Source organism: Suillus bovinus, assembly GCF_016758785.1.
Source record: "Suillus bovinus strain UH-Sbo-P2 chromosome Unknown EDB93scaffold_77, whole genome shotgun sequence".
NCBI classification, from domain to species: Eukaryota; Fungi; Basidiomycota; class Agaricomycetes; order Boletales; family Suillaceae; genus Suillus; species Suillus bovinus.
This window is the reverse complement of record NW_024542133.1, coordinates 110,994-134,180: the sequence shown is the minus strand read 5'-3', so window position 1 is coordinate 134,180 and position 23,187 is coordinate 110,994. Positions and strand designations below refer to the sequence as shown.

The 23,187-nt window shown below is 47.2% G+C and overlaps 6 protein-coding genes across 6 annotated transcripts; 2 read left to right on the top strand and 4 right to left on the bottom strand.

Annotated features, from left to right (window-relative positions):
* Positions 1–5,086: 5,086 nt before the first annotated feature.
* EDB93DRAFT_1107432 (uncharacterized protein) lies at positions 5,087–7,035 on the bottom strand (the record flags this gene model as incomplete). Its single annotated transcript, XM_041447725.1, has 10 exons — positions 5,087–5,152; positions 5,260–5,492; positions 5,542–5,821; positions 5,992–6,031; positions 6,110–6,252; positions 6,307–6,353; positions 6,408–6,462; positions 6,718–6,725; positions 6,771–6,811; positions 6,914–7,035. The coding sequence occupies 10 exons, from the start codon at positions 7,033–7,035 to the stop codon at positions 5,087–5,089; spliced, it is 1,035 nt and encodes a 344-aa protein (XP_041303362.1).
* A 906-nt stretch (positions 7,036–7,941) lies between these two features.
* Positions 7,942–8,444, bottom strand: EDB93DRAFT_1254664 (uncharacterized protein; the record flags this gene model as incomplete). Its single annotated transcript, XM_041453658.1, has 2 exons — positions 7,942–8,316; positions 8,370–8,444. The coding sequence occupies 2 exons, from the start codon at positions 8,442–8,444 to the stop codon at positions 7,942–7,944; spliced, it is 450 nt and encodes a 149-aa protein (XP_041303361.1).
* Positions 8,445–12,000: 3,556 nt separating this feature from the next.
* On the top strand, positions 12,001–12,683 carry EDB93DRAFT_1092960 (uncharacterized protein; the record flags this gene model as incomplete). Its single annotated transcript, XM_041446474.1, has 4 exons — positions 12,001–12,191; positions 12,239–12,377; positions 12,432–12,498; positions 12,565–12,683. Coding segments are annotated over 4 exons (516 nt in total), but the record flags the coding sequence as incomplete, so codon positions are not given.
* EDB93DRAFT_1060779 (uncharacterized protein) lies at positions 12,684–12,833 on the top strand (the record flags this gene model as incomplete). The annotated part of the gene is made up of 1 exon (XM_041444821.1): positions 12,684–12,833. A coding segment is annotated over one exon (150 nt), but the record flags the coding sequence as incomplete, so codon positions are not given.
* A 2,037-nt stretch (positions 12,834–14,870) lies between these two features.
* EDB93DRAFT_1173291 (uncharacterized protein) lies at positions 14,871–17,601 on the bottom strand. The gene is given in 8 exon segments (XM_041450412.1): positions 14,871–14,896; positions 14,946–15,546; positions 15,597–16,229; positions 16,282–16,527; positions 16,581–16,925; positions 16,938–17,194; positions 17,245–17,445; positions 17,505–17,601. 6 exon segments carry the CDS (start codon positions 17,376–17,378, stop codon positions 14,954–14,956), a joined length of 2,208 nt encoding a protein of 735 aa, XP_041303358.1. The 5' UTR covers positions 17,379–17,445; positions 17,505–17,601; the 3' UTR covers positions 14,871–14,896; positions 14,946–14,953.
* A 2,970-nt stretch (positions 17,602–20,571) lies between these two features.
* On the bottom strand, positions 20,572–22,704 carry EDB93DRAFT_1173266 (uncharacterized protein). The gene is made up of 4 exons (XM_041450411.1): positions 22,406–22,704; positions 22,004–22,348; positions 21,350–21,954; positions 20,572–21,296 (listed from the first exon to the last, which is right to left on the bottom strand). Exons 1-4 carry the CDS (start codon positions 22,452–22,454, stop codon positions 20,850–20,852), a joined length of 1,446 nt encoding a protein of 481 aa, XP_041303357.1. The 5' UTR covers positions 22,455–22,704; the 3' UTR covers positions 20,572–20,849.
* Positions 22,705–23,187: the final 483 nt, after the last annotated feature.

The following is a 23,187-nucleotide window of genomic DNA, read 5'->3' as shown; positions in this document are numbered from 1 at the left end:
AATGGTGATGCGTTCCGTGCATCGTGCTTTCGGTGGTTATGCACGAATTCTGCCATAGGTAGATGCTGTACCCAGGCTTCAGGGTTCGATCGGCAGTAGATCCGAAGGTAGGTCTCGATTTCCTGGTTCAACCTTTCTGTTTGACCATCGGTCTGAGGATGGTAAGCGGTGGATAAAGCGACTTCGTAATCCAATAGTTTTCCAAGTTCTTTGGAGAACTTTGATGCGAACTGCGGTCCGCGATCTGAGATGAGCTTGTCATGGAGCCCAAAGCGCAAGAAGACTTTCTTGAAAAATAGTTGCGCTACTCCTTCGGAAGTGATGTTCTTCTTGCAAGGTGAAATAATTACCCCCTTTGTAAGTCCGTGGTCTACCACGACCATCATAGAATCATAACCACCGCTCTCGGGGAGGTCGGTGATTAGATCAACGGAGAGCTGGGAAAAGGGGCGTACACCGGAAGAGCTAATTGGTTTCAGGGGAGGAGTAGTGGGGTGAGTGTCAGATTTCATCTGCTGACACGTGGCACATCCTTCGACATATTTCCTAATGAAAGTGCCCATCTGAGGCCACCAATAGTCACGTTTGACTAATTCTTCTGTTTTAAATCTACCGGGATGTCCGGCGGTCGGGTGGTCATGGTGAAGCTGCAGGATGCGGCTTCTAAGTGCAGGGGGTGCATAGGCACGGTTCTTGTATTGCAAGATACCGTTATCGAATTTCCAGTCAGATAATGCCGACTTCATGGGGGGCAAACATAGCCCATCTAAGGCGTCACTGGCGGTCTTGATGATGGGATCCGCCGTAGGATCGTCGGCTTTTAGAGCCGTTTCTAGTTCGATGTCGATGAGTCGAACAAACATATCGTCAGGTAACAAGATGACGTCCTGGTTATCGGTCTCGGTGGGGTGGTGATCAGGACGGCGTGATAAGGCGTCAGGGGCAGCGAGTTTCGTTCCTGCTACATGGTGAAATTCGAGGTCGAATTCATTCAATGTGAGTTGCCAGCGTGCTTGGCAGCGTGTCAACTGTTGAGCGGACCTGAAGTAGAGTAGGTTCATGTGGTCCGTAAATACGATCACCGGGTGCCCATGTCCTTCGAGATAATGTCTCCATGCTGCTAAAGCACGGATGACGGCCAGTAGTTCTCTATCATAAATTTGATAGTTTCGTTCTGCTGCATTAAGGGATGCAGAAAGATAGGCGCAGGGATGGTAAGCGCCGTTTTCATCGGTCTGTAGTAACACTGCTCCAGTTGCTACTAGGGAGGCGTCAGTTGCAATAGCGAATTGCTTTGCAGGATCGGGGTTTCTTAAGACAGGTTCCGTCATAAAGCACTTTCTAAGTGCTTGGAAGCTGTTTTCTTCTACTTCAGTCCAGCAGAATGGCTGGGTCTTCTTCGTCAAGTTGTTCAGGGGTTTCGCGATGTCAGAAAAGTGCGGGATGAAATGCCGATAGAAATTGCAGAATCCGAGGAAAGATCGTACATCGGTGACGGTTTTTGGTGTCGGCCAATCTGCGATGCCCTTGAGTTTGGTAGGGTCCATTGCGATTTGTCCTGGTCTAATGATCATTCCGAGGTAGTCGACTTCTTGTACGTCGAACAGGCATTTTTCCGCTTTTAAGAACAATTTCTCTTTTCTGAGGATATCTAATATCCGGCGGGTTCGTTCGTGGTGTTCTTCAAGGTTTTTCGAGAATATCAGAATGTCATCCATGTAGACGATGAGCCATCCTTCGTTCAGTTCCTGCTGGAACGTCTGGTTCATATAGGCCTGGAAAGTACCGGGTGAATTGCAAAGGCCAAAGAACATGACATTCGGCTCAAAGAGTCCGAATTCAGTCGTAAATGCTGCCTTCCATCTATCCTCAGGGTGGATCCGAATATTGTTATATCCGGAACGGACGTCCATCTTGGTGAAGTACTTTGCGTCGCGAAGTTTCGCTAAGAGTGGTGGAATGAGGGGAAGGGGATACGCGTTCTTTATTGTCCATTCATTAATATACCGGTAGTCTTGACAAGGCCGTAGAGATCCGTCTTTCTTTCCAACAAAGAAGAAGCCGCTTGACTGGGGGGATTTCGAAGGAGAGATGAATTCCTTTTTCACATGTTCGTCAATAAATGCCTTAACCGCAACTCTTTCCTTTTCAGATAAGGGGTAGAGTTTAGAGGATTTGGGAATGTATCCGGGTTTGGTTTCAATTCTGTGGTCTATACCGGGTCGGTGAGGTGGCATGGAGTTAAGACTGTCTTTGGCAAAAAGGTCGGCGAAGTCGTGAAGGTAAGAAGGGACTAATTCTTCGAATGTCTTTTTCTTCTTCTCAATCTCACCTTCCATGGCTAGTTCCTGGGATTTGTTACTAGTCTTCAGGTATTCAGGAAGTGAGGGGGGTTTTGCCATTTTCTTGGTTTCGAATGCCGAGGTACCGTCGCGAGTCAGAGGTGCGTCCAAATCCAAATTCTCTATCAGGCGTACTGCGGTGGCGTCCTGGGAGTATTCAATGAGGAATTCATCATCGGTGAGGGAAAAGGAGGCCAAATCTTCGACTTTTGGTGCGAAGTTATCCTTTATCCAAGCGTCATGCTTCTGGTCGAAGTTCGGGATTTCTAATCCTTCATCTTCTTCGTCTGGATCGGGGTTCAGGTGCGGGATTGGTTCATCTTCATCGGGAATCTCCTCGATGGAGGCACGGAATTCTTCTTTCTGGCGGGTAGGCTCAGAGGCAACGGAAATTTTTCTTGAAGTCATGGGTTCGGGGTTCAGCGCCTTCTTGGGGGTCGCTGGTTCTTTGATAGGCACCTTCTTGGGGTGCAAGATATTTCTGGGGGCCTTCCTGGGGTAAGGCTTCGGTTTGAAGAGCGGCTTGAAGCCTGCGTCCTTCCTTTCTTGATCTATCCAGAGTTCTACTTCTCTGGATCTAGGGGTCTCGTTGAGGGTGAGACAGTTCTCCGCCCAGTTGATATCTGGGTTCATGGCTTTTAGCCAGGGGAATCCAAGGAGGATGTTGTCCTTGGTTCGAAGCTTGGTCACATTGAATTTTCCATACATGACTTGCTTGTCAATCTTGATGCCGAGTTCGACATATTCTCTAATCTTTCCGCCACGGCAGTCACTTCCGTCGGCGGTGACCATGGTAAAGGGTTTCGAGAGTTTCTTGGTCCGAATTCCGTGATAGTCGATGAATTCGGTGCTGATGAATGATCCGGCGGCGCCGGAATCGATGACTACGGTGGTTTCGACTGGTTTCGCACGTTTAGTTGGGAGGAGAGTGGCAGGGACACGTAACTCTTCTTTATTACCAACATGATGTACAGTGCGAACTGGGATGGGAGGGACTGGCGTCGATACAGACCTCCATTCTAAAAATCCCCCTTCTTAGTCATCCTACGGGTATCCATAGTTTCATCGTCAGATTCTTCTTCCTTATGCTTGGCCTCTCGGGCCGGTTTCTTTTCCTTTGGGTGGTGTTCCCTATCATTGGCTCTATGGCCAGTCTGGTGGCATATGAAGCATTTGCCTGCTCTCATATGTTCGGCCCTTTCTTTCTCTGAGAGGCGGTCGACCTCCATGGAGTCTCTGTCTCCTCGCGGTTGGTACCTTTCAGGTCCGAACCGGTTTTTCTTCTTCTTGTCCTGGTTGTGGTTCTTGGGCCTCAGCGCTATGATCTGCTGATAGGCGTTATCCATCTCTCTGGCCGTGTTGACCATTCCTTCGAAGTCCTTCGCGATATTGCCTGCTCTATAGATAGCATTGGCAATTCCGAATTTCAATCCGGCGGTGAAGAAGTGGACTCTTGATCCTTCATCTGTCAGGCTGGTTAACTGGAAGAGATGTCTAATCTCCGCGATGTATTCTTCTAGGGACCCTTCTTGTTTGAAGGTCCTGAGCTTGATCCACGCTTCGGTGGCTGCTTCTCCCGTGGTGAATGCCTTAAGGAAGGCTTTCTTGAAATCCTCCCACGTTCCATACCCAATGGGTTGCTTATTCTTGTCTAGCCTAGTGGTGTCTTGGGCTAGGGTCAGGAAGTCCTCCTTCCAAGTCAATGCCAGTCTTTTCATTCATGAAAGAGGTGGCGAAGATGATACATTTCTTGTCAGTGTCATAGATTTCACTGTTGATGTCAAGGTAGGCGGCGACCGAGAGCAAAAAGCTTTTTGCGTTCTTCTCGTTGCCATCAAAGGTCGGTGGGGTTCCGATCTTGATTTCAATTGGTCTGTGGGCGGCTGCAGCTGCTGCTGCTGCTGCTGCAGCGGCACTGGATGAGGTGGTTGGTCCCGACATGTTTCCGAATGCGGCGGCAAGGATGTTCGCGGTTATCGAATCAATGTTGTCAAAGTACTGTTGGAAAACAGGTACTGGGTGAGGAACTTAATCTTTTGTTACGACTGGGATAGTTCGGCTGTTGCCGGTCAAGATAGACCTGTCGGGCGAACAGTTCGTCGGCCTCCCTAATACAAGGAAGGTTTCTGGTGGTTCCTACTGCACGAGCCACGGCTTCTATGCAGGATCAGCAGCGAGTGGTTTTAGCACTTCTGCCTAGGCGGTGAGTGGTTTTAGCACTTCTACCGCAATCAAGGGTTTCAGGCTAAGACAGTGAGTGACTGTCTTAGAATCAGAGTTCAGGCTACTAAGGGTGGAGACCTTAGTAGATCAGGATTCAAGGGGAAAACCCAGTAGATTAAGTTAAGGAATACATCTATGGTACATAGGGTTTATATAGGTAAAAGGAAGCGGCATAGCCGCGACAAGAAAAGTAACAGAGATAGGAAAAAGAGTACAACCTATCAAGATAGCAAAGATAGGTGAAACCGCCATGCGGCGCAAGATAGTATCTATGTTACAATCAGAAAGAAGAGAAGTGCGGACAGCCCGCTTGATAAGAGAATAGCCGAGTCTAGATGAGTCTAGAGTCGGCGGCATAGTTACAAGAAAAGAAAAATGTAATAGGAGTAAATGTTATTGTAACAGAAGTCATATCGGCAGCTCTCAATCTACCTGTCCGATACTGTCTTAGGGCCCACCTAAAAGCTGTGCCGATAAACGTGATCAAGTTCATGAGGTGTTTTTTCCACCCTTCGGAATCATCATAGTAGATGAACCAGTGGTACTGTCTCTCCAACAAGATAGTTTCTAACGCGTTGATGATCGCGCTATTTCCAAATGGTATATTGTATTGGTGGGACAGGCCATCATTCCCGAGCAGCTGAGATAAAATGTCAAATTAGAGAAGAACACGCATTAGAATGGGTGCACGCACCGTCATGAGCCCATGGAGGAACACATTAGTCGTGAGTAGCAAATTGATTTTCGCGATCCTTGGTGAAAGACGCGCTGGACCGCGCTTCTCAATTGCAAGGGACAAAGAATAAGCATTTACTACCGCTGCGAGTATGAGGTCCTTGATTTCATTGCGAATTTTAGTTAATATGCCCTTGAGCTTCTTGATTTCGTTTTGGCCTTCCCGTAGCAACTTCCACCCACTGAAGTCCGCTGCTTTTGTCTTCGTGAGTTATTGAAAGAATACATATGAATTGAATACCATTTGAGCACTTGGCGATAGCCTTGTCGAGTGCCAGTTCGGCCATCCTTCCGAGAGCTGCATCGTCGGTGGGGAAGAATGTTTGATCGAGGATGAGCCTATTCATCTGTATGTTAGCCTCCTTCTTCACAGCGTCGATTTCCCCTTCCGATAAAAAGACAGGTGTCAATAGAGACACTGGTTTGCTCGGCGGTATGGTATGGATGATGGGCTTGGTGCTGAGAAACATCACCCGTTTGGTTGAATGTTGGACATGCACAGGGCTCGTGCTCCTGAAACCCTGGGACATTCATGTGTTAACAGGCATCATGGTATCAGGTTGGTACTGCTGAAGCTCATTTTCATAGCTACAAGCCCCAAGAGTCGATGAAGTAGATTGGGTTGGAACATCATGGCTAAGAGGCAGGTATGGGAAAGAGTGCTGGACATTCAATGTGCTCGACAACCCACCAGTTGAATAAGGAGAAACACGGTATATGGCAGACGGATGCTGAGAGTTGACGTTAGAGTGACTGGACTCGTGGGTGAGATTGTGAGTCTTCAGATATTCCAAATACACAGGAAACACGGTCCAAATGTCTGGTTGTCCCCCTCATATGAACTTGATGCAGGTGAATACTGAGTAAGGCGAGACATCTGATCAGACCCAGGATTGTGAGATGTGACTATCTCAGATTCAGGCTGGATATGGCCTCCATCGCCAAACGACACCTGCGGAGGTTGATTGTCTGCGTAAGAAATGAATTGAGGTTCAGGGCTACTGACTGGTAGTGACCAATTCTGCTCGCGAGACATGATAACTGACGGGATACCTGGCCACAATGATGCGATTAATAAAATCAGGAGCAGCCGTGATCTCGACGAACCTTCAGAGGATCGATAGCCGTATTTCTTTCTTAATGCACCTTTCCAGCTCAACATCTGGAGTGGGGTGGTGGTAAAAATGATGTGAAATACTGCAGCTTAATGCTGCCTTAATGATATTGTTGGTCGCCAAATCGGATAGCATCCTGTCCAGGCTAGCTTACTATAATAATTGAATCACAAGTTAGTATTACCGTTGAATTTTACGTCATCAACTAACCTTGAGGCTTTCCCGACACGCTGAAGTTTGCTCAAAGGGGAGCAGATTCAATTGATCCCTGGTAGCAATGAAATAAAATACACGTGACTCACCATAAGACCTGGCCGATTATAGCAGATTATAGCATTTGCTCATCAAAACTTACATACTCCGTGATGATCGACTTGATAGAAGAGCGAATTAAACCTTTAGGATGATTGACCCAATCCGTCTTGCCTCAAATTGATCGAGTCAAAGGGGCCTGACAGCGGCTACTTTCATTTCGTCTTATCGCAGGTCTCACCTTACTGTTTGGGAAGGACGGAGTTTGCTGTCTTCCCTGAGCTCAGGTTGCGGCTGTCGTACATTTCAAGCGAGACCCTTTGTTTGCCAAGCTCCGCCAGGTACTGTATCATCTTGACTCTCTGCATGGAGATGGGCCCAAATTCCTTTTCGGCTTGGAAATGAACGAAATGAGGTCCTCATGAGTTTAGGGTCTCGTTATGCTAAAGGTCATCAGACTCGAGGCAAGCTTCATATCCCCCTGCCAGCCTAGTACTAGCCCTCACCTGTGGGTCATCACCGGACGCAGCTGGTATTTTATGATAGCCCCCTGATGCAGAACTTTCGCAGGTCCGAAGCTGCTGCCATCCCGCCACCTGGTGTTCCTCCTGCCTCAGCTAACAGATCCTTATGTTATGAACGTGGTCCACCTCGCGACAATCTGCTGGAAGCTCTGACCTAGGCTAGACAAAATCAGATCCGATATCAAAGTAGTTTAGTAAGGGGGACCCATTTGTTTGTCCAGCTCCACAAGTAAATAGAAGTCATAAAAAGAAATCTGGTCCGATCAAAATGAAGTTAGCTTGGAATTCTAGGCCCTGCGCTTCTGCGGCACGCACTTGCTAAATGAGAAGTATTATTATGTGTGATTGGCAAGACTTTGTCGCAATATTTAATTTAATTTTTTCAAGTTTCACGCAGTTACTTATACTACATCAAGCGGAGCGCTCGTGAGTCACTTGGCAAAAACGCTTTGAGTCATTTCAAAATAGGGACCAAGAAAATACAATTATATCCGTAATGGCAGCATTTCTACAAAGAAAAGGTCTTATCAACAAATAATGATTCGGACTTAGAAGTACAGCTCTTCTGCTCAGGTAGCATCTATCACACAATATCAGTACGAGCATAATGGAAGGTCAATTTGGTAATCACATCAGCTGTCCGACTCAGAGTTCTCTGTGGATTCATGCACAGACTCTGGACCCCCTTCATCTGAAATATCGCCAGAGTCGACAGGAAGCGCTTGCTTGCCACCTCCTGCACGAACATCTTTAGACCTGATAATGCTCGACAGTATAACCCTCCATGTCAGTGAGCTGTTCGTCCGCAACAGCGAATGACATCACGTCATGTTTATATGTGACGGCACCAAAGTCCACGTGGTTTTGAAGCTCCTCCTTACTGCAGTTAACAAGAGCTTGAACTGATGAGTCGAGACGCTCTGAAGCGGCGCTAGCATATGTATCAGCATCACACTCAAGAACCATGTGAAGGAACTTTGTGTGTCGCTCAGACACCTCGATTCGCCAAGCCATTGCCATGGCACTCAGGTGTCTCGACTCAACATCAGCTTCCTTCGTGAGGACAGCTTGAGCCATAGCCTCATGGGACAGGTGTCTCAAGCCACAATGTAATTGATGCTTGCCCTAATATGCTTGCCCTCAATAAGCAACGTCAGGATACATATGTGATAACATACCCTCTGAATATCTGTGGGACTCGTATCAGTGTTCCTTGGGGTAGGGTAACCTTCAGCGAATCGGAGGGCCCACATAGTGGGAGCATCCCTATCATAGGGCTTGAATTTTCTTCTTGCATGGTTCACATAGAGTGATAGATGATGGACTATGGGGGGAAGGGATGCAGGTACATGTATGTCATCTGACAAATCATAGGCGGTGTCACATGATGATGACCGATGGCGCCTAGTTCTTTCGAGAGCTCGGGCCCGACAAGTATTTGTTGGAGTGATATCCCGCTGGAATTTCTTTGTAGTAACACTGCGACTACACGTGGTAGCCCTGCACTCATAGGCAGGACTACACCCACTGGCAGAGCTTGGAGGAGGAGTAAGGTGGAACATGCCTATGTTATGTGATGGTGAGCCCTGCAGTAGAGTAAAAGCAAGGTCACCGGCTGAGTTTCAAAGGTCTCAAACAGTGTGCGCTCCATATATATACGTAGGATGCTATACATAGACAAAAGATGTGATCGATTCTTCTGGTAGTCATTGAATCCATGCTAGTGTGGATGAGATTTAATAATGTTGCCCATATTGGGCGATACTTTGTCACCTGAAACTTCAACAGGTGATGTGATCGGGGATCGGTCACCTCAATTGTGAACAGACAGCTGAAAAACATGCGAAATGTGAGAATAGAATATGACTCATCCAGAATATACCTATCACAGCACACACTCTGTATGATATCAGTTCCAACAGTTGAATGTTAAGGCAAGTCAATCCTGAACAAAAGGCTGGAGCAGCGATACGTGTGTGACACGCTGCAGGGAAAATTTGTCATGGCAAGGGACCGTTTTACCCCTTGCCATGCCGAAGCTGCCAGTCACAGCTGCACCGTGGTCACATGGTGTGGTTGCCTGGCTCTGAGGTCTCTGAATGCCGCTCCTGCTGTATCATATAGTGGCATATAAGTCTTTGGACACTTATGCGTACCTGTTGCCAGCAAGTTTGCGAGCTTTGCTTAATTTCGGACACAAGTTGGACTGGATTCGGGATGATTTTGTAGTTAAGCCATCGAGGAACCTAGTCACTACCTTAGGAAGCTTATGTGAGCCAAATATGAAATTCAAAATTGTTACTCACTCCAGTCACCACTTCGACGAGACACTATTACTACCATTGTTCTCAACGTCAGATGTACAAACTCAACTGCATTGTCTTGGGCAATGATGATCCTGGTAGTATATTTGAGATCAAGATTGCACTGACAGAGAGTGTCAGCGCTGTAACAATGGTCGTGGTGCTGGGCTCAGAACCAACTATTTTGATACTGATGTCAAACAGTATTTGTCTGATGCACTTCCAACTACCCTGACCCGAGTCCGACAGTCCGATCCTGACCCGACACACTTTCCAACAGTCCGACGCATGTCTGATCCCAACCCGACATTCCCGCGCATCGGACCAGTCCTCCCTATGTCCTGTCCAGTCACATCTATCCCCACTAGGTGCGCATTTACTCCTTTTGACTTTCTAAGCATTGTATACAGTGTTATTACATGTTTTCTCATGGTCCACAGTACCACATGTCCTATTACATAGGATTTCGGACCCGAAATATCGCTACTACTCTCGCCTATAGCAGTCCAAATTTCTACATAGTCACTATTTAATATCTAGTACTTCCTACCTATTGACTCACTTACTTTTCCCTACTCAGTAGTAGGATGGAAGTCATTGGATATTAGTAGTACTTTATTGTATTGCAAAATATCTATCCACTCTTTTTCTCCGAAACATTCCGACACATCCAACATTCATTTGACCGACAATCCGACACACTTCCGACACATTCCTTTATCATCCGACACATTCCCGACAGTCCGATGCATAGTCCGACACACGACCCGACTCCGATATTTCGGACCCGACAGTTTCCCTTCGGACAAGTAGTTCCTAGCTTCGGATTATCTTCCTATTATTGATAACTAACTATCTAAACTAATACCAAACAGCTACCCCTATATGATCGAACGCACTTGCTCTGCAAGTATAGCAGCATAGGTCGTGCTAAGATCTACCTAAATATTTGTTGTCTAGGTAGTATGATTTCTGCTGAGCCCAGCAGAGATCAGCTTTCTACAGTGCCCTCCAGAATATTATCAAAGAACAGAATAAGCATGAATTTGATGGTGTTGATGCTAAAACTCTCAAGCTATGGAAGGTGAGTGATCTGATGCCTATGATTGGATGTTGACGACCTGATACTGTGGAAGGTTTACCTGGCTGTCGACAAGACGATCAAGCACAATCTTCACAGTCTTAGTACACTTGACCCAATGAAATCCCTATCACCTGTGGATGAAATGGTTGAGATTTTTCCTGATGCCCCTCGAGTCAGTGTAAGTGTCTGCATATTATTATCCAATGCCCGCCTGCCAGTGAGTTGTCTTTCGATATTGCCACCCTTTCCTCCTTAGTGATTGCGGTCTAACTTAGTGTCTTCTGGACCACTCCACCTCAAACTTACTAACTGTATCGTCTTGGGCGATGATCCTCGCCATGTATTTGAGATCAAGATTGCACCGACAGAGAGCGTCAGTGCCCTCGATTCAGACTTTAGCTTGAAGTGCACTGCTGTGCATGCTTCAAATATCCCTGGCCATTATATGCACTCTTCAGAGCTGAGTTTCAAGAGGCAGAGTTTGGTGAACACCGCACTGTGCAAGTGATGGGCCTACAACACTGTGACATTGTAAGTCCGTCCCGCCAAAACTTGGTCATTCCCAACATTAAACTCGGAAGCGAGGAGTGTCCTTGCATTATTCCAAATTCGAGGTCACACAAAAGTGTTCATTTCAAAATGTTGAGCTTACCCTGAATTAATGAGTATGTAGCACCTGTTACGATAATGACATCACAACTTATTCTGGTGGTTCCTTTAACATGTCTGACCATTTTCAGCACATTTTTTTAGGTACCTCCTTTGCCGACACCGGCCAACTGTCATATAAAGCGGGAGCTTGTCAGTCCTATCCCTCTTCTCATCCCTCGTTCCAAGTAGGCTCAATTCCTCTTTCTTTCCGTTCTCGCTGTGAAAGGTCATGTCACAGGAAGTGGAGAACACCCCCCATACTTCCAAATCGGCACAGTCACTAGCAGTGCCGACATCCGAAAGTGTTCGACAGAAGCGGAGAATTGCTTCGCTAGAAGAAAAGCTACAGTCGCTGGAGTCAGGGCATGAGGCCAAACAAAGGTATGGGCACCATTGATGTATAAATCAGTTCACTAACTATGACTGTCAGGGAGATAAACTACTATGTATCGAAAGGAAGAGCCATCAGGCGTATAGTTTTACTATTTGACAGCATCGAAGATCTGATAGCGGAGAATGATCGAAGGTGTGATAGTGACGAGTTGGATGAAAATTTGACTATTGAGTAAGTTCTTCACCCATACTCATGATTGCTAGTGACTGTTCATCATCAGCCAGGAACATTTGCAAGTTGGATACATCACCCTCAACCAGGCCCTCCTGTGGTTTCATAGTAGGGCCTCAGAGGTGGAGTACAATGAATACTCCGAAATGCTGAAGAAGGTGTGTTTGCCAGTAGTAATCATTTACCTTTGCTAAATTGTTGTCTAGCTCAGACAGGGGGCCGATGCTGCTCAAGGCGATGACACATCAAAACTTAAGAGTCTCGTCACTGGCTGGCTCAGCCGCGAATTCAAACCCACTCCCCCCGTCGACCCCGATGACAAAAACTGTTGTGGTTTCATCAACGATGTGTGCGGCAGGCTACTCTGCCCAACCGAGCTGGACTGGAACGATCCAAGGTAACTATCTCACTCTGCATCTTGCACGACAACTAACCGTCTATTAGAGTCAAAGCAGGGATAAGGGATCGTGCAGATGGCTATGCCGTGACCAAAATGTCCTGGCCAGCTTTTTTGTATGAAAAATACATGGCTGATCAGGACAATCTAGAGGAGGGCCTCTTCAAGAGCAGTCTTTTGATTCAGGTTTTTTTTCATACATGACTCCTAGTCTGACAAAGATCTCACTTTACTAAGTAGGCATTCAAGGCTATATTCACGTCTCCCTCTTCCGCAAAGGAGGTTACCGGTGATGGCGATGGTGATGGTGCTAATGTCACCGAAAACTGCCGACATGTGAAGAACCTTGACAGGAAAGTCAAGACACATGTAGCGCAGATAATCAAGATGCATAAAGTCACACCCTGCTCGATTGCTTACGTTTCGTGTCAGGTGCTTCTTTTTTTTTCTATTCTTTGCCTAGCATTAACAATACAATGTAACAAGTTGTGATTCACTATATCTTCTGTGACCTCGTGGCGATCGATCGATGGTGACTTCGACTATATACCATTTTGGCAAACCATCGTAGATTTCTTCAAATGGCCCCCTGGTCGACTCGCACAGCAGAAAGTTGACCGACTCCTAGCGTGGTGGACAAGGTGCTTTGCTCAGTACGCCCTCGACGACCTTCGACTGACCTTCACTTCTTAGGAAAATCTTCGGAACAAGTCGCTGCACAGAACTCACTGACGGAGCGAAGGCCAAGATGTCTGTGAATGCTCTCGCAAGGCAGAGAGCACAAATGGATGATGCTCTTTTTGATTCCGAATAGTTTATCTGATTTCTCACCCAAGTGTAGATTCTAGGACTATCTCACCTTACCTATTGTTGGCTCTGAAATTGGTTTATTTCATTAATTACACTAGCACAACCTGCTGTTTCTAATGCCATGATTTAAAATTCTTGTTCAGTGTGAAGCTTCGAAGCCAGTTGTAAATATGTATGAGATGTCTGAGATCTGAGAGATATCCTATTCACACTTGTATAGTTGCAATCTTATTTCCTCATGGACGTGTTACGAATAATATAGATAAAATCAGAACCTTGTACTTGTATTTCAATAAACTGAATCAGGGAAATATAAGCATGAAAGCAGCGATATTGGTATTGCCTACTTGTTATTTCCAATACAGACCAATTTGAAGTACAAACGAGAAGAGTCCCAGACAGGACGTATCATGGTAATATCATTGTTGTTCTTGATTTTATGGACATGTTCAGACCTGAAATACATGCATGTGAGGAGACAAAATCACGGGACAAAATGTATACACTGAGAAGTAACAAGAAGTGTCAAACATACCAAAATTAGAGCAATGCCCATGAGAGATGGGTAACCCGGGTACAGTCTTTGTCTGCAAGCTTTCCAGATTTATTTGTTACACAATGGGAGGTTTAGTATGATTGCTTAGTATTGCTCAGTGATCGCATAGTTGTTCTGTTGATGAAGATAATGATTGAGGCTTCCAAATGCGAATATACGCAATTATTGAAGCAGAGCACAAAAGCTGGCAATATTACTAATGCCATGTAAGGTGAACAAATTAAGTAGACGAGTGTGGTATCACAACAATGGTAGAACTAGCTGACATCACCACCCTGCTCATCGCACATGAAATATTAAGTGTATGCACGTTGTCTATACCCGCGTCAAAAATCACTAAAGCAGGGGACGAAAAAACCCAATATTACAGACTCAGACTCAGACAAAATGAATTAGCTCAACCGGTAAAACTGGTGCTAAGGTATCTATGCCCCACCATTGGCAAGTCTCTGTCAAGTTAGCACTGTGTCATGATAATGCAGCGTCATTGCACATGCAAAGCAATTTTGTACAGATGATTCAATAATACCCGACTGACCAATATTGTACTTGCAGAACAAATTGTGGAAAGATTCAAAGCAGCATATGACTGACCGTCCCCCGAATGGTACGTAAATTGTCCCTTCCACGGAGGAACTAGAGTAATTCTGCATGAAGTAGCCACGAACACCTAACAGGGCGAAAGTATACATTCAAAAGGGGTGGTCGAAGGATCTGAATAAATATATAAACCTGTTCTTGTGCGCTCAGCACATACATTATCGGTATCTGCAGGACACTGATTTTCTGCACTTACCTTTCGAATCGTGGACCTTGGTCCCAATGTTGCGACTATGAATTGTTGAGGTAAATCATTAACTTTCGACCTGCCTATAACTACATCTCGATTGAACAAATCGAATTGGTTCTTGTGCGATCAGTGCACAGATTGTCGTGCTTGCAAGACACTTATTTTTAGACTTGCCTTCCGAATTGAGGATATTGGTCTCGATGTGGCGGCCATGAATCGTCGAGACAGACCATTAGCATTCGCCGTGTCTGCCACTTGATTTCGAGTTACACAAGTCTACGAGTTTTTGGTAGTTCGCAAACCTGTGTACGTCGATTAGGAAATCGTCTTTTCTCCATAAACTCATACATGACCATGTGATAACCCATAGCAGAATTATGCCGATGCTCGTGATTATTCCCTATATAAGGCAATATATATCTTTCTCATGTTTCCCTCAGTTCACTGATGTTCGGGGTGTGGCCCTTCACCGTAGTGTGTTCACTGGCAGCGGCAGGAGCCAACTACAAGAATGTAGTCCTTAGTACAAACAGTTTCAGGTAGATATGTTTCATCAGTAGATTCTATTGCAAAAACGCATTCACATGATGTAAGACTGTATGAAGTTTATGATACACTGATGGGATAGCGAGCTACAATGCCTGGAGCGACAGACTTTAAGTTATCGAAAAGCCACGTCTGAAGAATATATTCATTTTCGTCCGGTTCGGCCAGGTCAGCATGAAAGATGGTGCTCAGGCAAGCTACCGCTATTTTCCAGTTAGATTGGTGTGACGGCGAGGGTTGTATGAGGATGGCCTCGGTCTTCCCGTGCCGAAGCGTCCGCTGGAAGTCAGATTTTTTCTCCCTGCATCCATTGGCATCCACCTTTAGCCAGTGATCAAGCTGTCTGCCACTGCTCAACAACTTGCCTCCTTGGTACCTAAGACAGACCCAGACGAGGACCCACACTAATGATTCAGCGTCGTGCCGGTACAAGTGTGTGACTTTGCCTTCGAGGCCAGCTACGTCGAGTAAGTCGAGTGCCATGAATGGAACTGTTCCTGTCCGCTCCTTCCCGCTGGGCCCATCGCGTTTGATCGATGATAGGTCGTAATCGTTGAGGACCCCGATCCATTGGCCGTTCAACATGTAGACCATGAGATTGTTGGGACTGACGTCGCGGTGATGGACATCGTGCTTCCAAAGTGTGTAATGGCCTGTCGGCTCAGTCAGCGATAATGAAGAGTGAAAGAAAAATCAGACGTACATAGGACAACTTGCCACCATGCGCTGAGAAAATCGTCTCCGCTCAGCGACGTGATTGGGATGAGTTTCCTGAACACGATGATGTACAAAACGCGACTGCCCCCTTCAGCATCAGCGTCTTGAATTCCTAGCGACCTCCTGATCTTTGCCGTGGACGTCTCGTCGAATTTGTGGAACCACACCATGTCCGGGATGTGGCCCTTCACAGTCGACTCCTTGCTCGCGATGTCATACACGTTCTGGAGTATCTCGTCCTCGCTCTGACGTCGCTCTTCTGGCCAATACAGCTTGGCGATCAGTTCCTTCGAATCATTGCCACAAACGTCCCTCTTCTGTATGTCCGAAAGATACTTGCTTCGGACAGAGAAAACGTTGGTTGCGCGGCCGCGCAGACCGAAGTGAGTTATGCGTGTGTCGGACTTCAGGTCCAATGTAAGATCGACATCTCCGACGACGATGTCGCACGAAACGCCAGGAACGTGGGTGAAATGCGGATTATGGCCCCATTGCTCGTCCCCCATGCGCTGCATGCCAAGCAGTAGCACAAGGAACCGGGGAAGGTCCTTGATGAAGTTGATGCCGGCGCATTGAATGGCGTTTTCTCGATCGAAATACCAGATGTAGATAATATCATCTAGGATGGGCGATCAATTTAACGAGTGCTCTGAAATATTTAATCGACTTACTGTTTACTACGTAAGATATAACACACTGCAGCGCGATGTTGGCAGCGAGTATCTCGGCGACATATAGACCATTCTGGACGTTTGGATGAATCTTTTCAGGTTCCTCCTTGGTTTCCTTCTGGTCCGCGGGGATCTCATCGGTTTTCTTCTGACGCTTGGAAGCAGAATTGTTGGCGTCCAACTGATCAGATTTACGTTTGCTGTCTGATTTTACTTTCAGCCGCTCGGACGTACGCGTACCCTGCGCTGAATTGCGAAGGTAAGCAATGAAGTGCAGGTAGACGTTCTGTATGGCTCACGTTCATTCGATGGCATGTTCGAGCTTCGAGTAGGAGCCGCGGCAGGCGCAGGAGCCGCAGCTCTTGGCTCAAGGCTTTCGGTTGCATTCCAAAGGTTCAGATATTTGAGCCTTGGATTAGGGGGAGCGTATTCCGACACTTTGTAAGGCAATACTGGAGGATTTATAGTGGAGCTGCGTTTGAACTCCACGGTCGATCGAACATCGACCCATTTGAAGTTTCCGTGAGGCTTCTTCGCCGCTTTGTTCGCGTAAAACTCTTCGGTATCTTGGTCTTCGTCGTCGTCGTCGTTACCCGTACTAGCCTGGCCCGTGCCCTTGCCCTTGCCCTTGCCCTTGCCCTTACCTTTAGCCTTACTCTTAGTCTCTCTACCCTTCGCCGCACCCTTCAGTGCTTTCCGAGAGACGAGAACGACGTCGGGCTTGCGCGTAGACTCTGCGCCTTGGTGAGTTTGCTTTATATCCTTGTCGTTATAATGGAACAAGATGTCGGTGTCGTCGTTGTGCGGGGAAGCCTGTAGTCCAGAGACTTCCAAGCTCCTCAGTTTGAGGAGTGCAGCATTGGCCGCACGCACGAAGGACGGGTACGAACTAGGCTCTGTGGCGCAATTGGCACTGCGAGAAGGCGGTCAGCTTCTTTCATACAACGTGAACTCTCTACCTACAATTCGGTCAAGTTGTCCGTGATTTCAGGAGTGTTGTTGCAGATGTCCAGGACGGCTTCAAGAGAATCTTGAAGCAATTTCGACTTCTCACTGTCAGGACGCTTGTCGAAGCCACAGAGGAGCCCCTGCAGCATGTCGTCGGCTTCGCATTTTGTGTAATTCTCGACGTCCCGAGTGATCCATGGGCGGATATCCCTGACCCTGCGTGCATGGCAAAGTTTGATATATAAGTGAACGAGCAAAAAGAATGATTGACGTACCTGAGGCCTAGAGTACTGATGTGTTCGCTGACAGCGGCAGAGCCGACTGCAAGTGGGGTAGACTTAATCTCGGAGGCAGAATTAACGCCGTGAGGAGGCGTCTTTGGCGCAGTGGAGCCAGCAGCACTACCGTTGACCATGATGTCAATGAACTTAACGAGTTAGATGATGGAAAATGAAGTCGTTGTGGGCAATAAAATGCAGTTCGCGTTTCGCTTTTAAACCAGAACGACGCTATTGTTCTGACATGAAATCAAGACAACAGTCGATAACTCAGTAGAAATTCGAATGTTGATGGAGAAGTGCTCTGAGCCACAGTCATGGTTGAATTCAACTTCAGCATCATGACCTGGCACTGCCATCACATATCGACTTCTTTCGATCATTCTGGCGCCTACATACGCCCATCATGGCTTTCGGTTTTTTTTTTTCGTTCCAGGCGCAAAAAAAATAACTGTGATTTTGGATTACTACCGCGGGTTCATGCACCAAGCTTCGTCGTTCACCGCCGCCATGATTTATTCAACTTCCCACTCGTTCTTTTTTTTTCAGTGTGACAGAGGAGTCAAGTTCGCAGATCATATTCGTATCAATAACATGATGCCATCAGATTTCGAAGCTGCCATCCTGGTCCAGAGCGCTATCTTGATTACTACCGAGGGTTCATGCACCAAGCTTCGTGGCCGCCATGATTTCTCCAACGAGCATAATCGCAACAACCGACCCTTTCTTTTTTGCCAGCGTGACAGAGGAGTCAAGTTCGCAGATCATATCGGTATCGCTAACATGATACCATCAAATTTCCGAGAAGATGTCATCCTGGTCCACAGCGCCACTGACTTCTCTAATGAGCAGAATTTGCGACTTCAGTGAGTCAAATGATCATTTTGTGTTCTATCTGAATCATCACTGTTATTCGTTTATTTTTCTTGGCGATCCGCTCCAATGAGGAACAAATTCTTGCTACCAAGTTTCACCCGTTCGATGTGGCGTGCTGATTCGTGATTTGAAACAGCCTATCTGGCCTTCGCATTGCTACCATTATACATCGGATTTCAAGGTCGCCACCCTTGTCGCCACTGTGATCTCCCCAACGAGTGTAACCGTACGTATCATGACTCGATCTTATCTGAATAGGTCACTGGAATCGGTGGAAGAGGTTCTTACTTCTGATGAATCTGATCCTTGACAGATGGATGTTAACTGTATCCTGTCATCATTGTCTTGTTCGGGTCTTCCATTCACTGTCTTGTGCCCTACTAGAAGACAAAGCAGCTGATCCATCCTACATTCAAATACGACTCCTCCTTTGAGTGGTAGTGATGACGGTCACCAAATGGGTATTGCGAGAATTTTTCAGAGACTCCGGACTACAAAGAGACCTCGCCCTTGCTGGATACTCATCTAAGCGTAGATGTCACAAGAGAACAGCAATATTTGGGGTGAATGTCGGTTGCTCTGGATAGATCGAGTCATGATACGTTTATGCTCGTTGGGGAAATCACAATAGCAACAGGGTGGCGCAGTAAGAATTTGTTCTATTTCTTTTCAGTCTCTTTACACTCGACTGCAGGGCCCGGGGAAGGCTTACAACATCATGCAGACGCTCATCATCTCTCACCTTAGTACTGTACATCAAACATCATTGGCGCTGCCCTATGACTGACCGACGATCGCTTTGGCAGTGAGCACTGCGAAAGTTTGTTGAAAGTCGTGGAATGTTTAGTCGTCTCCCAGATCTCAGCCTCCAGGGTGCGATAGTTGTTTGAGCTCAACAATGTAGCACAAAACGGTCGGTCAGAGATGGGCTTCGTGTGTCACATGGACTACACGATTTCAGTGTGAGTTGGCATTGCCTCAGCAGAATCTCGAATGCTCACGATGATCACCTCATCGTCATGACAGACACTCGCGCCAATACCGCGATGAACACCGATCAGTACTGACGTCGTTCTAGGTCCATCGGTTCAACCGTTCTCACTTGTTGACATGGAGCCGAACTGTATGTCCTCCATAACCACGGCCTCCATCATTGGATGAATCACGCTTCCCAGTCTAGTTCTCATTCTAACTTTTATCGTGGTGCGATCACGTCGCACACAACAAAAGTTATACGTGACCCCTTTCACCCTTGCATCAACTGCGGAGCCACCACGGACAGAATCAAACAGATGTGGATCGAGCTCCGGAGCACCGACAACCTTGCCGTTCCGAATCCTCCGAGAGGCAGAGAGACCCATCCATCGTCCAACCTGACCATTTCGATCCGCATCTCACGCAGGATCATATGGATGAATCCCCCATCCTGTGTGGATCACATATCGTTTCAGTTGCGCAACGATAATGGCGCCTCCGCGTCCACTGTTGCAAGGCGTCAAACGGTCCTATTAGCTAGGAAAGCTGTATCCATCTCGCGTCCATGTCTCAGATCGTCATCTCCGTGACAGTGGAGACAACCGGGATGAACACATGGTTGCGAGTGATTATTCCCAAGAGTCTGGCCAAGAGCTGCCGGCTTACCCTCGTTCGACGGGATTCTTGAAGGCTGATCACGATGGTCAACGATGTCCTTTTCAACTCTCATTATTTTCTCTCAAACACTAGACATCACCACGGATTCTTGTATCTTTCTCGAGGTCGTGGCACCCTCTCTGTATTTGTTTCATACGCCTATCTGTACCATAGCCCATACCCCAAAAAATCCCAAACGTATGTATATGTGCGTGCTGCACGGATATCAACTATAATAATCATGCTCGCATTGCCTCGGCTAGACTGCGCCCAGCAGATGATGCATGATGGGGGAGCCGTATGCACATGCATCCCTGCAAGATGATCATGCGCTACCTATGACAGACCTGTGTTGAAAACCACCCAGAGATCGCTGAAACGTGGTCAATAGGCACGGCCCAGCATTCCTCGCCACGTGTAGTTAATTGTCATGTTGCGAATAATCATTGATCTGACATGAAAAGGTACCACCGGCGACACAGGAAGACCGATTTTAGATAAAACTTAGTAGTCGGCTCGGTTTAGTCTCTCATGTGAAGCTTTTCTGCGCGGGAACGAGGTTGAAGCGGGTATCATGATATTGCTCGTTTACAAGCATCAAAGACAATAGGAAATATATGGATACAGGAGTGGATGCGCAATCCAATCAGACACAGCAAGTGATAAAGCTACAAGTCAACGATACCGTGCAAAGCAAGGATATATATATAAAGACAGGGAGAGAAAAAAAGATAGAAAAACTCCGAGGCCAATAAAAGAGATAGCTATACATACAATGATAGATCGTGTAGGTGCCAGAGACGGGGGATAAAAATATGCACCGAGCTGAGACGATCAGAAGCCATAGTCAAAACCCATGATGGGAGGTCCGTGGGTATCATTAACACCGAACGGTGTGAACAAACCCTCGATGCCAGTCGAGTAGCCGGAGAATTGTGGCTCTATGATCTGCTGCTCACCGGGCCCCTGCAAGTAGTCCAACCCTTTCGCGGGAATATTGAACTGCTGTGACATGTCTTGCCACTGATCGAATTGGGCGGCTGCATGTTGCGGCTGGGGTGCGACAACGGGCAGAGACATGTCGGAGTGAGCAGGAGAGCCACTGTATGGGGATGAAGTCTGAGAGTTGTTGTACTCCGTCGGTATCCAGGCGGAGGGGTCATTGTGGTTAACGTTCAAGGCATTGATGTCTAATGACAGATTGTGGAGTGGGTCCAAGGGAGCAATACCAAAGTCCTGGGGAGCATGCGGAGGAAAAGTGGAAATCATCTCATTGAAGCTCTGAATTGTGGTGTCAACTTCGATCTGGAAGACAAAAGAATGGCAACACGTACGAATGCAGAATCTGGCTGCGTGGTTGGGCTAAAGAAGTTTGAGTTGAAAAACGATGGCTCAAACAAGCTCGTATCTGCCTCTGGAAGAGGAGACTCATCGCGCTGCCAGGAGGCGGGCTGCGCGACACCCCAATGACGGGGGATAGTCGGTTGGGCACTCGAAGCTCTACGCTGACCCAGGATATAGCGAGCAGAGTGGGATATTTTTCCGACGGGGGACTCAGGACGCGAGCCTGCGAAGAAAGGTAGGGTCGGGATGGTAATGCCTGTAGCACCGAACCGCGAATCCGGAAGGGGCACGGAAGAGGGTCGCCTGAGAGGATAGGCAGGGGTAGGGGTATACACCTTGTTTTCGTCAAGCTTGCGGATAGCAGCGGCGAGCTGGTCGCCCTTCATCCCGTCAAGGAGAAGTTGAGCGACTTCTTCGCAGCGGCGTTCATCTTCAGCAGTGGGAGTAGCCTTTTCTTTTTTCTTTTCCTTATTCTTGTTGTGGACTGGGCGAAAACGGTACTCGGGGTACCGTGCCTTGTGCTCAGCTTTGGCGTGCTTAGCCTTGATCTCCCATACGCGCTTTTCCTCGAGAGGGAGGGCCCTCCAGCAATTGCCTAGGTACATGATAAGAGACACGTGACACTATAAATATTTAGGGCGTACCGATAATCTTGGACAGGGAACCATGATTAGTTTCGATGGACCCTGGAACGTGCTTCTGACGGACAAAGTCGGCACGGAACAACATAAACGCATTCGGGGGACGTGGTATGTAACCTAGCGACCGGCGCTTACCAGGAGGTACACGTCTCCTGGTCGTGGTTGGAGGCAGCTCTGAAGGAGGGAAGAGCTGGGTAGTGGGGGAGGAAGGTTCTGGTGTTGGTGAGGACAAGGACTCATCAGTCTCTGTGAAGGTGACTGGAGTGACATTAGGTGCAAATGTAACTGATCGTGGGGAAGGAGTCGTGTTGATCCCATAGATGCCTGCCTTTATGGGATGAAGAGCCGCTATTCATCGATATCGTGAGCATGAAAGAGAAGATGAAAAGGAATGAAGAGACATACTGATGGCCAAGGATGAGCGTCGGCGGTGCGAAAGACGGACTGGTGGCATGTTTACAGTGATATGGATACAATAGCACGGTGGTTGATGGAAAGCACCCTAAAGCAGGATGGGGGGGGAACAAAAGGCGCTATTGTGTTTGGGCGTTCCTTATAGCTTTTCAGGCAGGGGATAATGGTTCTTCTCAAGCGAGTCCAGAGTGTGGGTGCAAAGATTTAATTTCATTCACAGGACCTACAACACCGCCTGCTGTTATTTTTAATTTTGGAGTCAAGTGTTCAAGGTCCTCATCCTTAGAAGCATCCCTCCATTTATCCATTCCCTTTGTATCAAAAACGGTGACTAGCTTGTCACTTCCTTTTTAGGTCACCGTCCTTACTCGCTCCCTCTTCGCGTCCTCGACTGCTCATTCGAAACCCATGAACAGAATGCTAAAACTTTGCATCCCGCTCATCATCGTCGTTCTAACATGCCTCGAGGCCTCACCATCGCCGAAGGTTCCCGTCGGTCAACGGCCTCGGTGATAAAAAAGAACTGGCACAACTCTCACGAACCATTACGTTCCGATATCCGTTTGTACTGCATTTGGAATCTGCCAGCGACTCACAGAGTTTACCCCTCGCCTTCGAAAAAAAAAAACAATCAATAAGCGAGCATATCGTCGATTATAGTACGATGATACACTAAGAATGCGTGATCGAATACACGAGGATAGGTTATCGTGGAACAAACAGGATCATCTCAAGGGGTGATGGAATCTCGTAATCCCAAAAAACGAGAATTT

What these genes read in the sequence shown, in the direction of transcription:
- EDB93DRAFT_1173291 (XM_041450412.1), bottom strand. Translation starts at nt 17,378, where the DNA reads ATGCTGCAGGGGCTCCTCTGTGGCTTCGACAAGCGTCCTGACAGTGAG. An exon ending in ACGGACAACTTGACCGAATT is followed by an intron (nt 17,195 to 17,244) that starts GTAGGTAGAGAG and finishes GCCTTCTCGCAG; the next exon opens with TGCCAATTGCGCCACAGAGC. An exon ending in TATATCTTACGTAGTAAACA is followed by an intron (nt 16,230 to 16,281) that starts GTAAGTCGATTA and finishes CGCCCATCCTAG; the next exon opens with ATGATATTATCTACATCTGG.
- EDB93DRAFT_1173266 (XM_041450411.1), bottom strand. Translation starts at nt 22,454, where the DNA reads ATGCCACCAGTCCGTCTTTCGCACCGCCGACGCTCATCCTTGGCCATC. An exon ending in ACGCTCATCCTTGGCCATCA is followed by an intron (nt 22,349 to 22,405) that starts GTATGTCTCTTC and finishes ATCGATGAATAG; the next exon opens with CGGCTCTTCATCCCATAAAG. An exon ending in TTCCCTGTCCAAGATTATCG is followed by an intron (nt 21,955 to 22,003) that starts GTACGCCCTAAA and finishes TCATGTACCTAG; the next exon opens with GCAATTGCTGGAGGGCCCTC.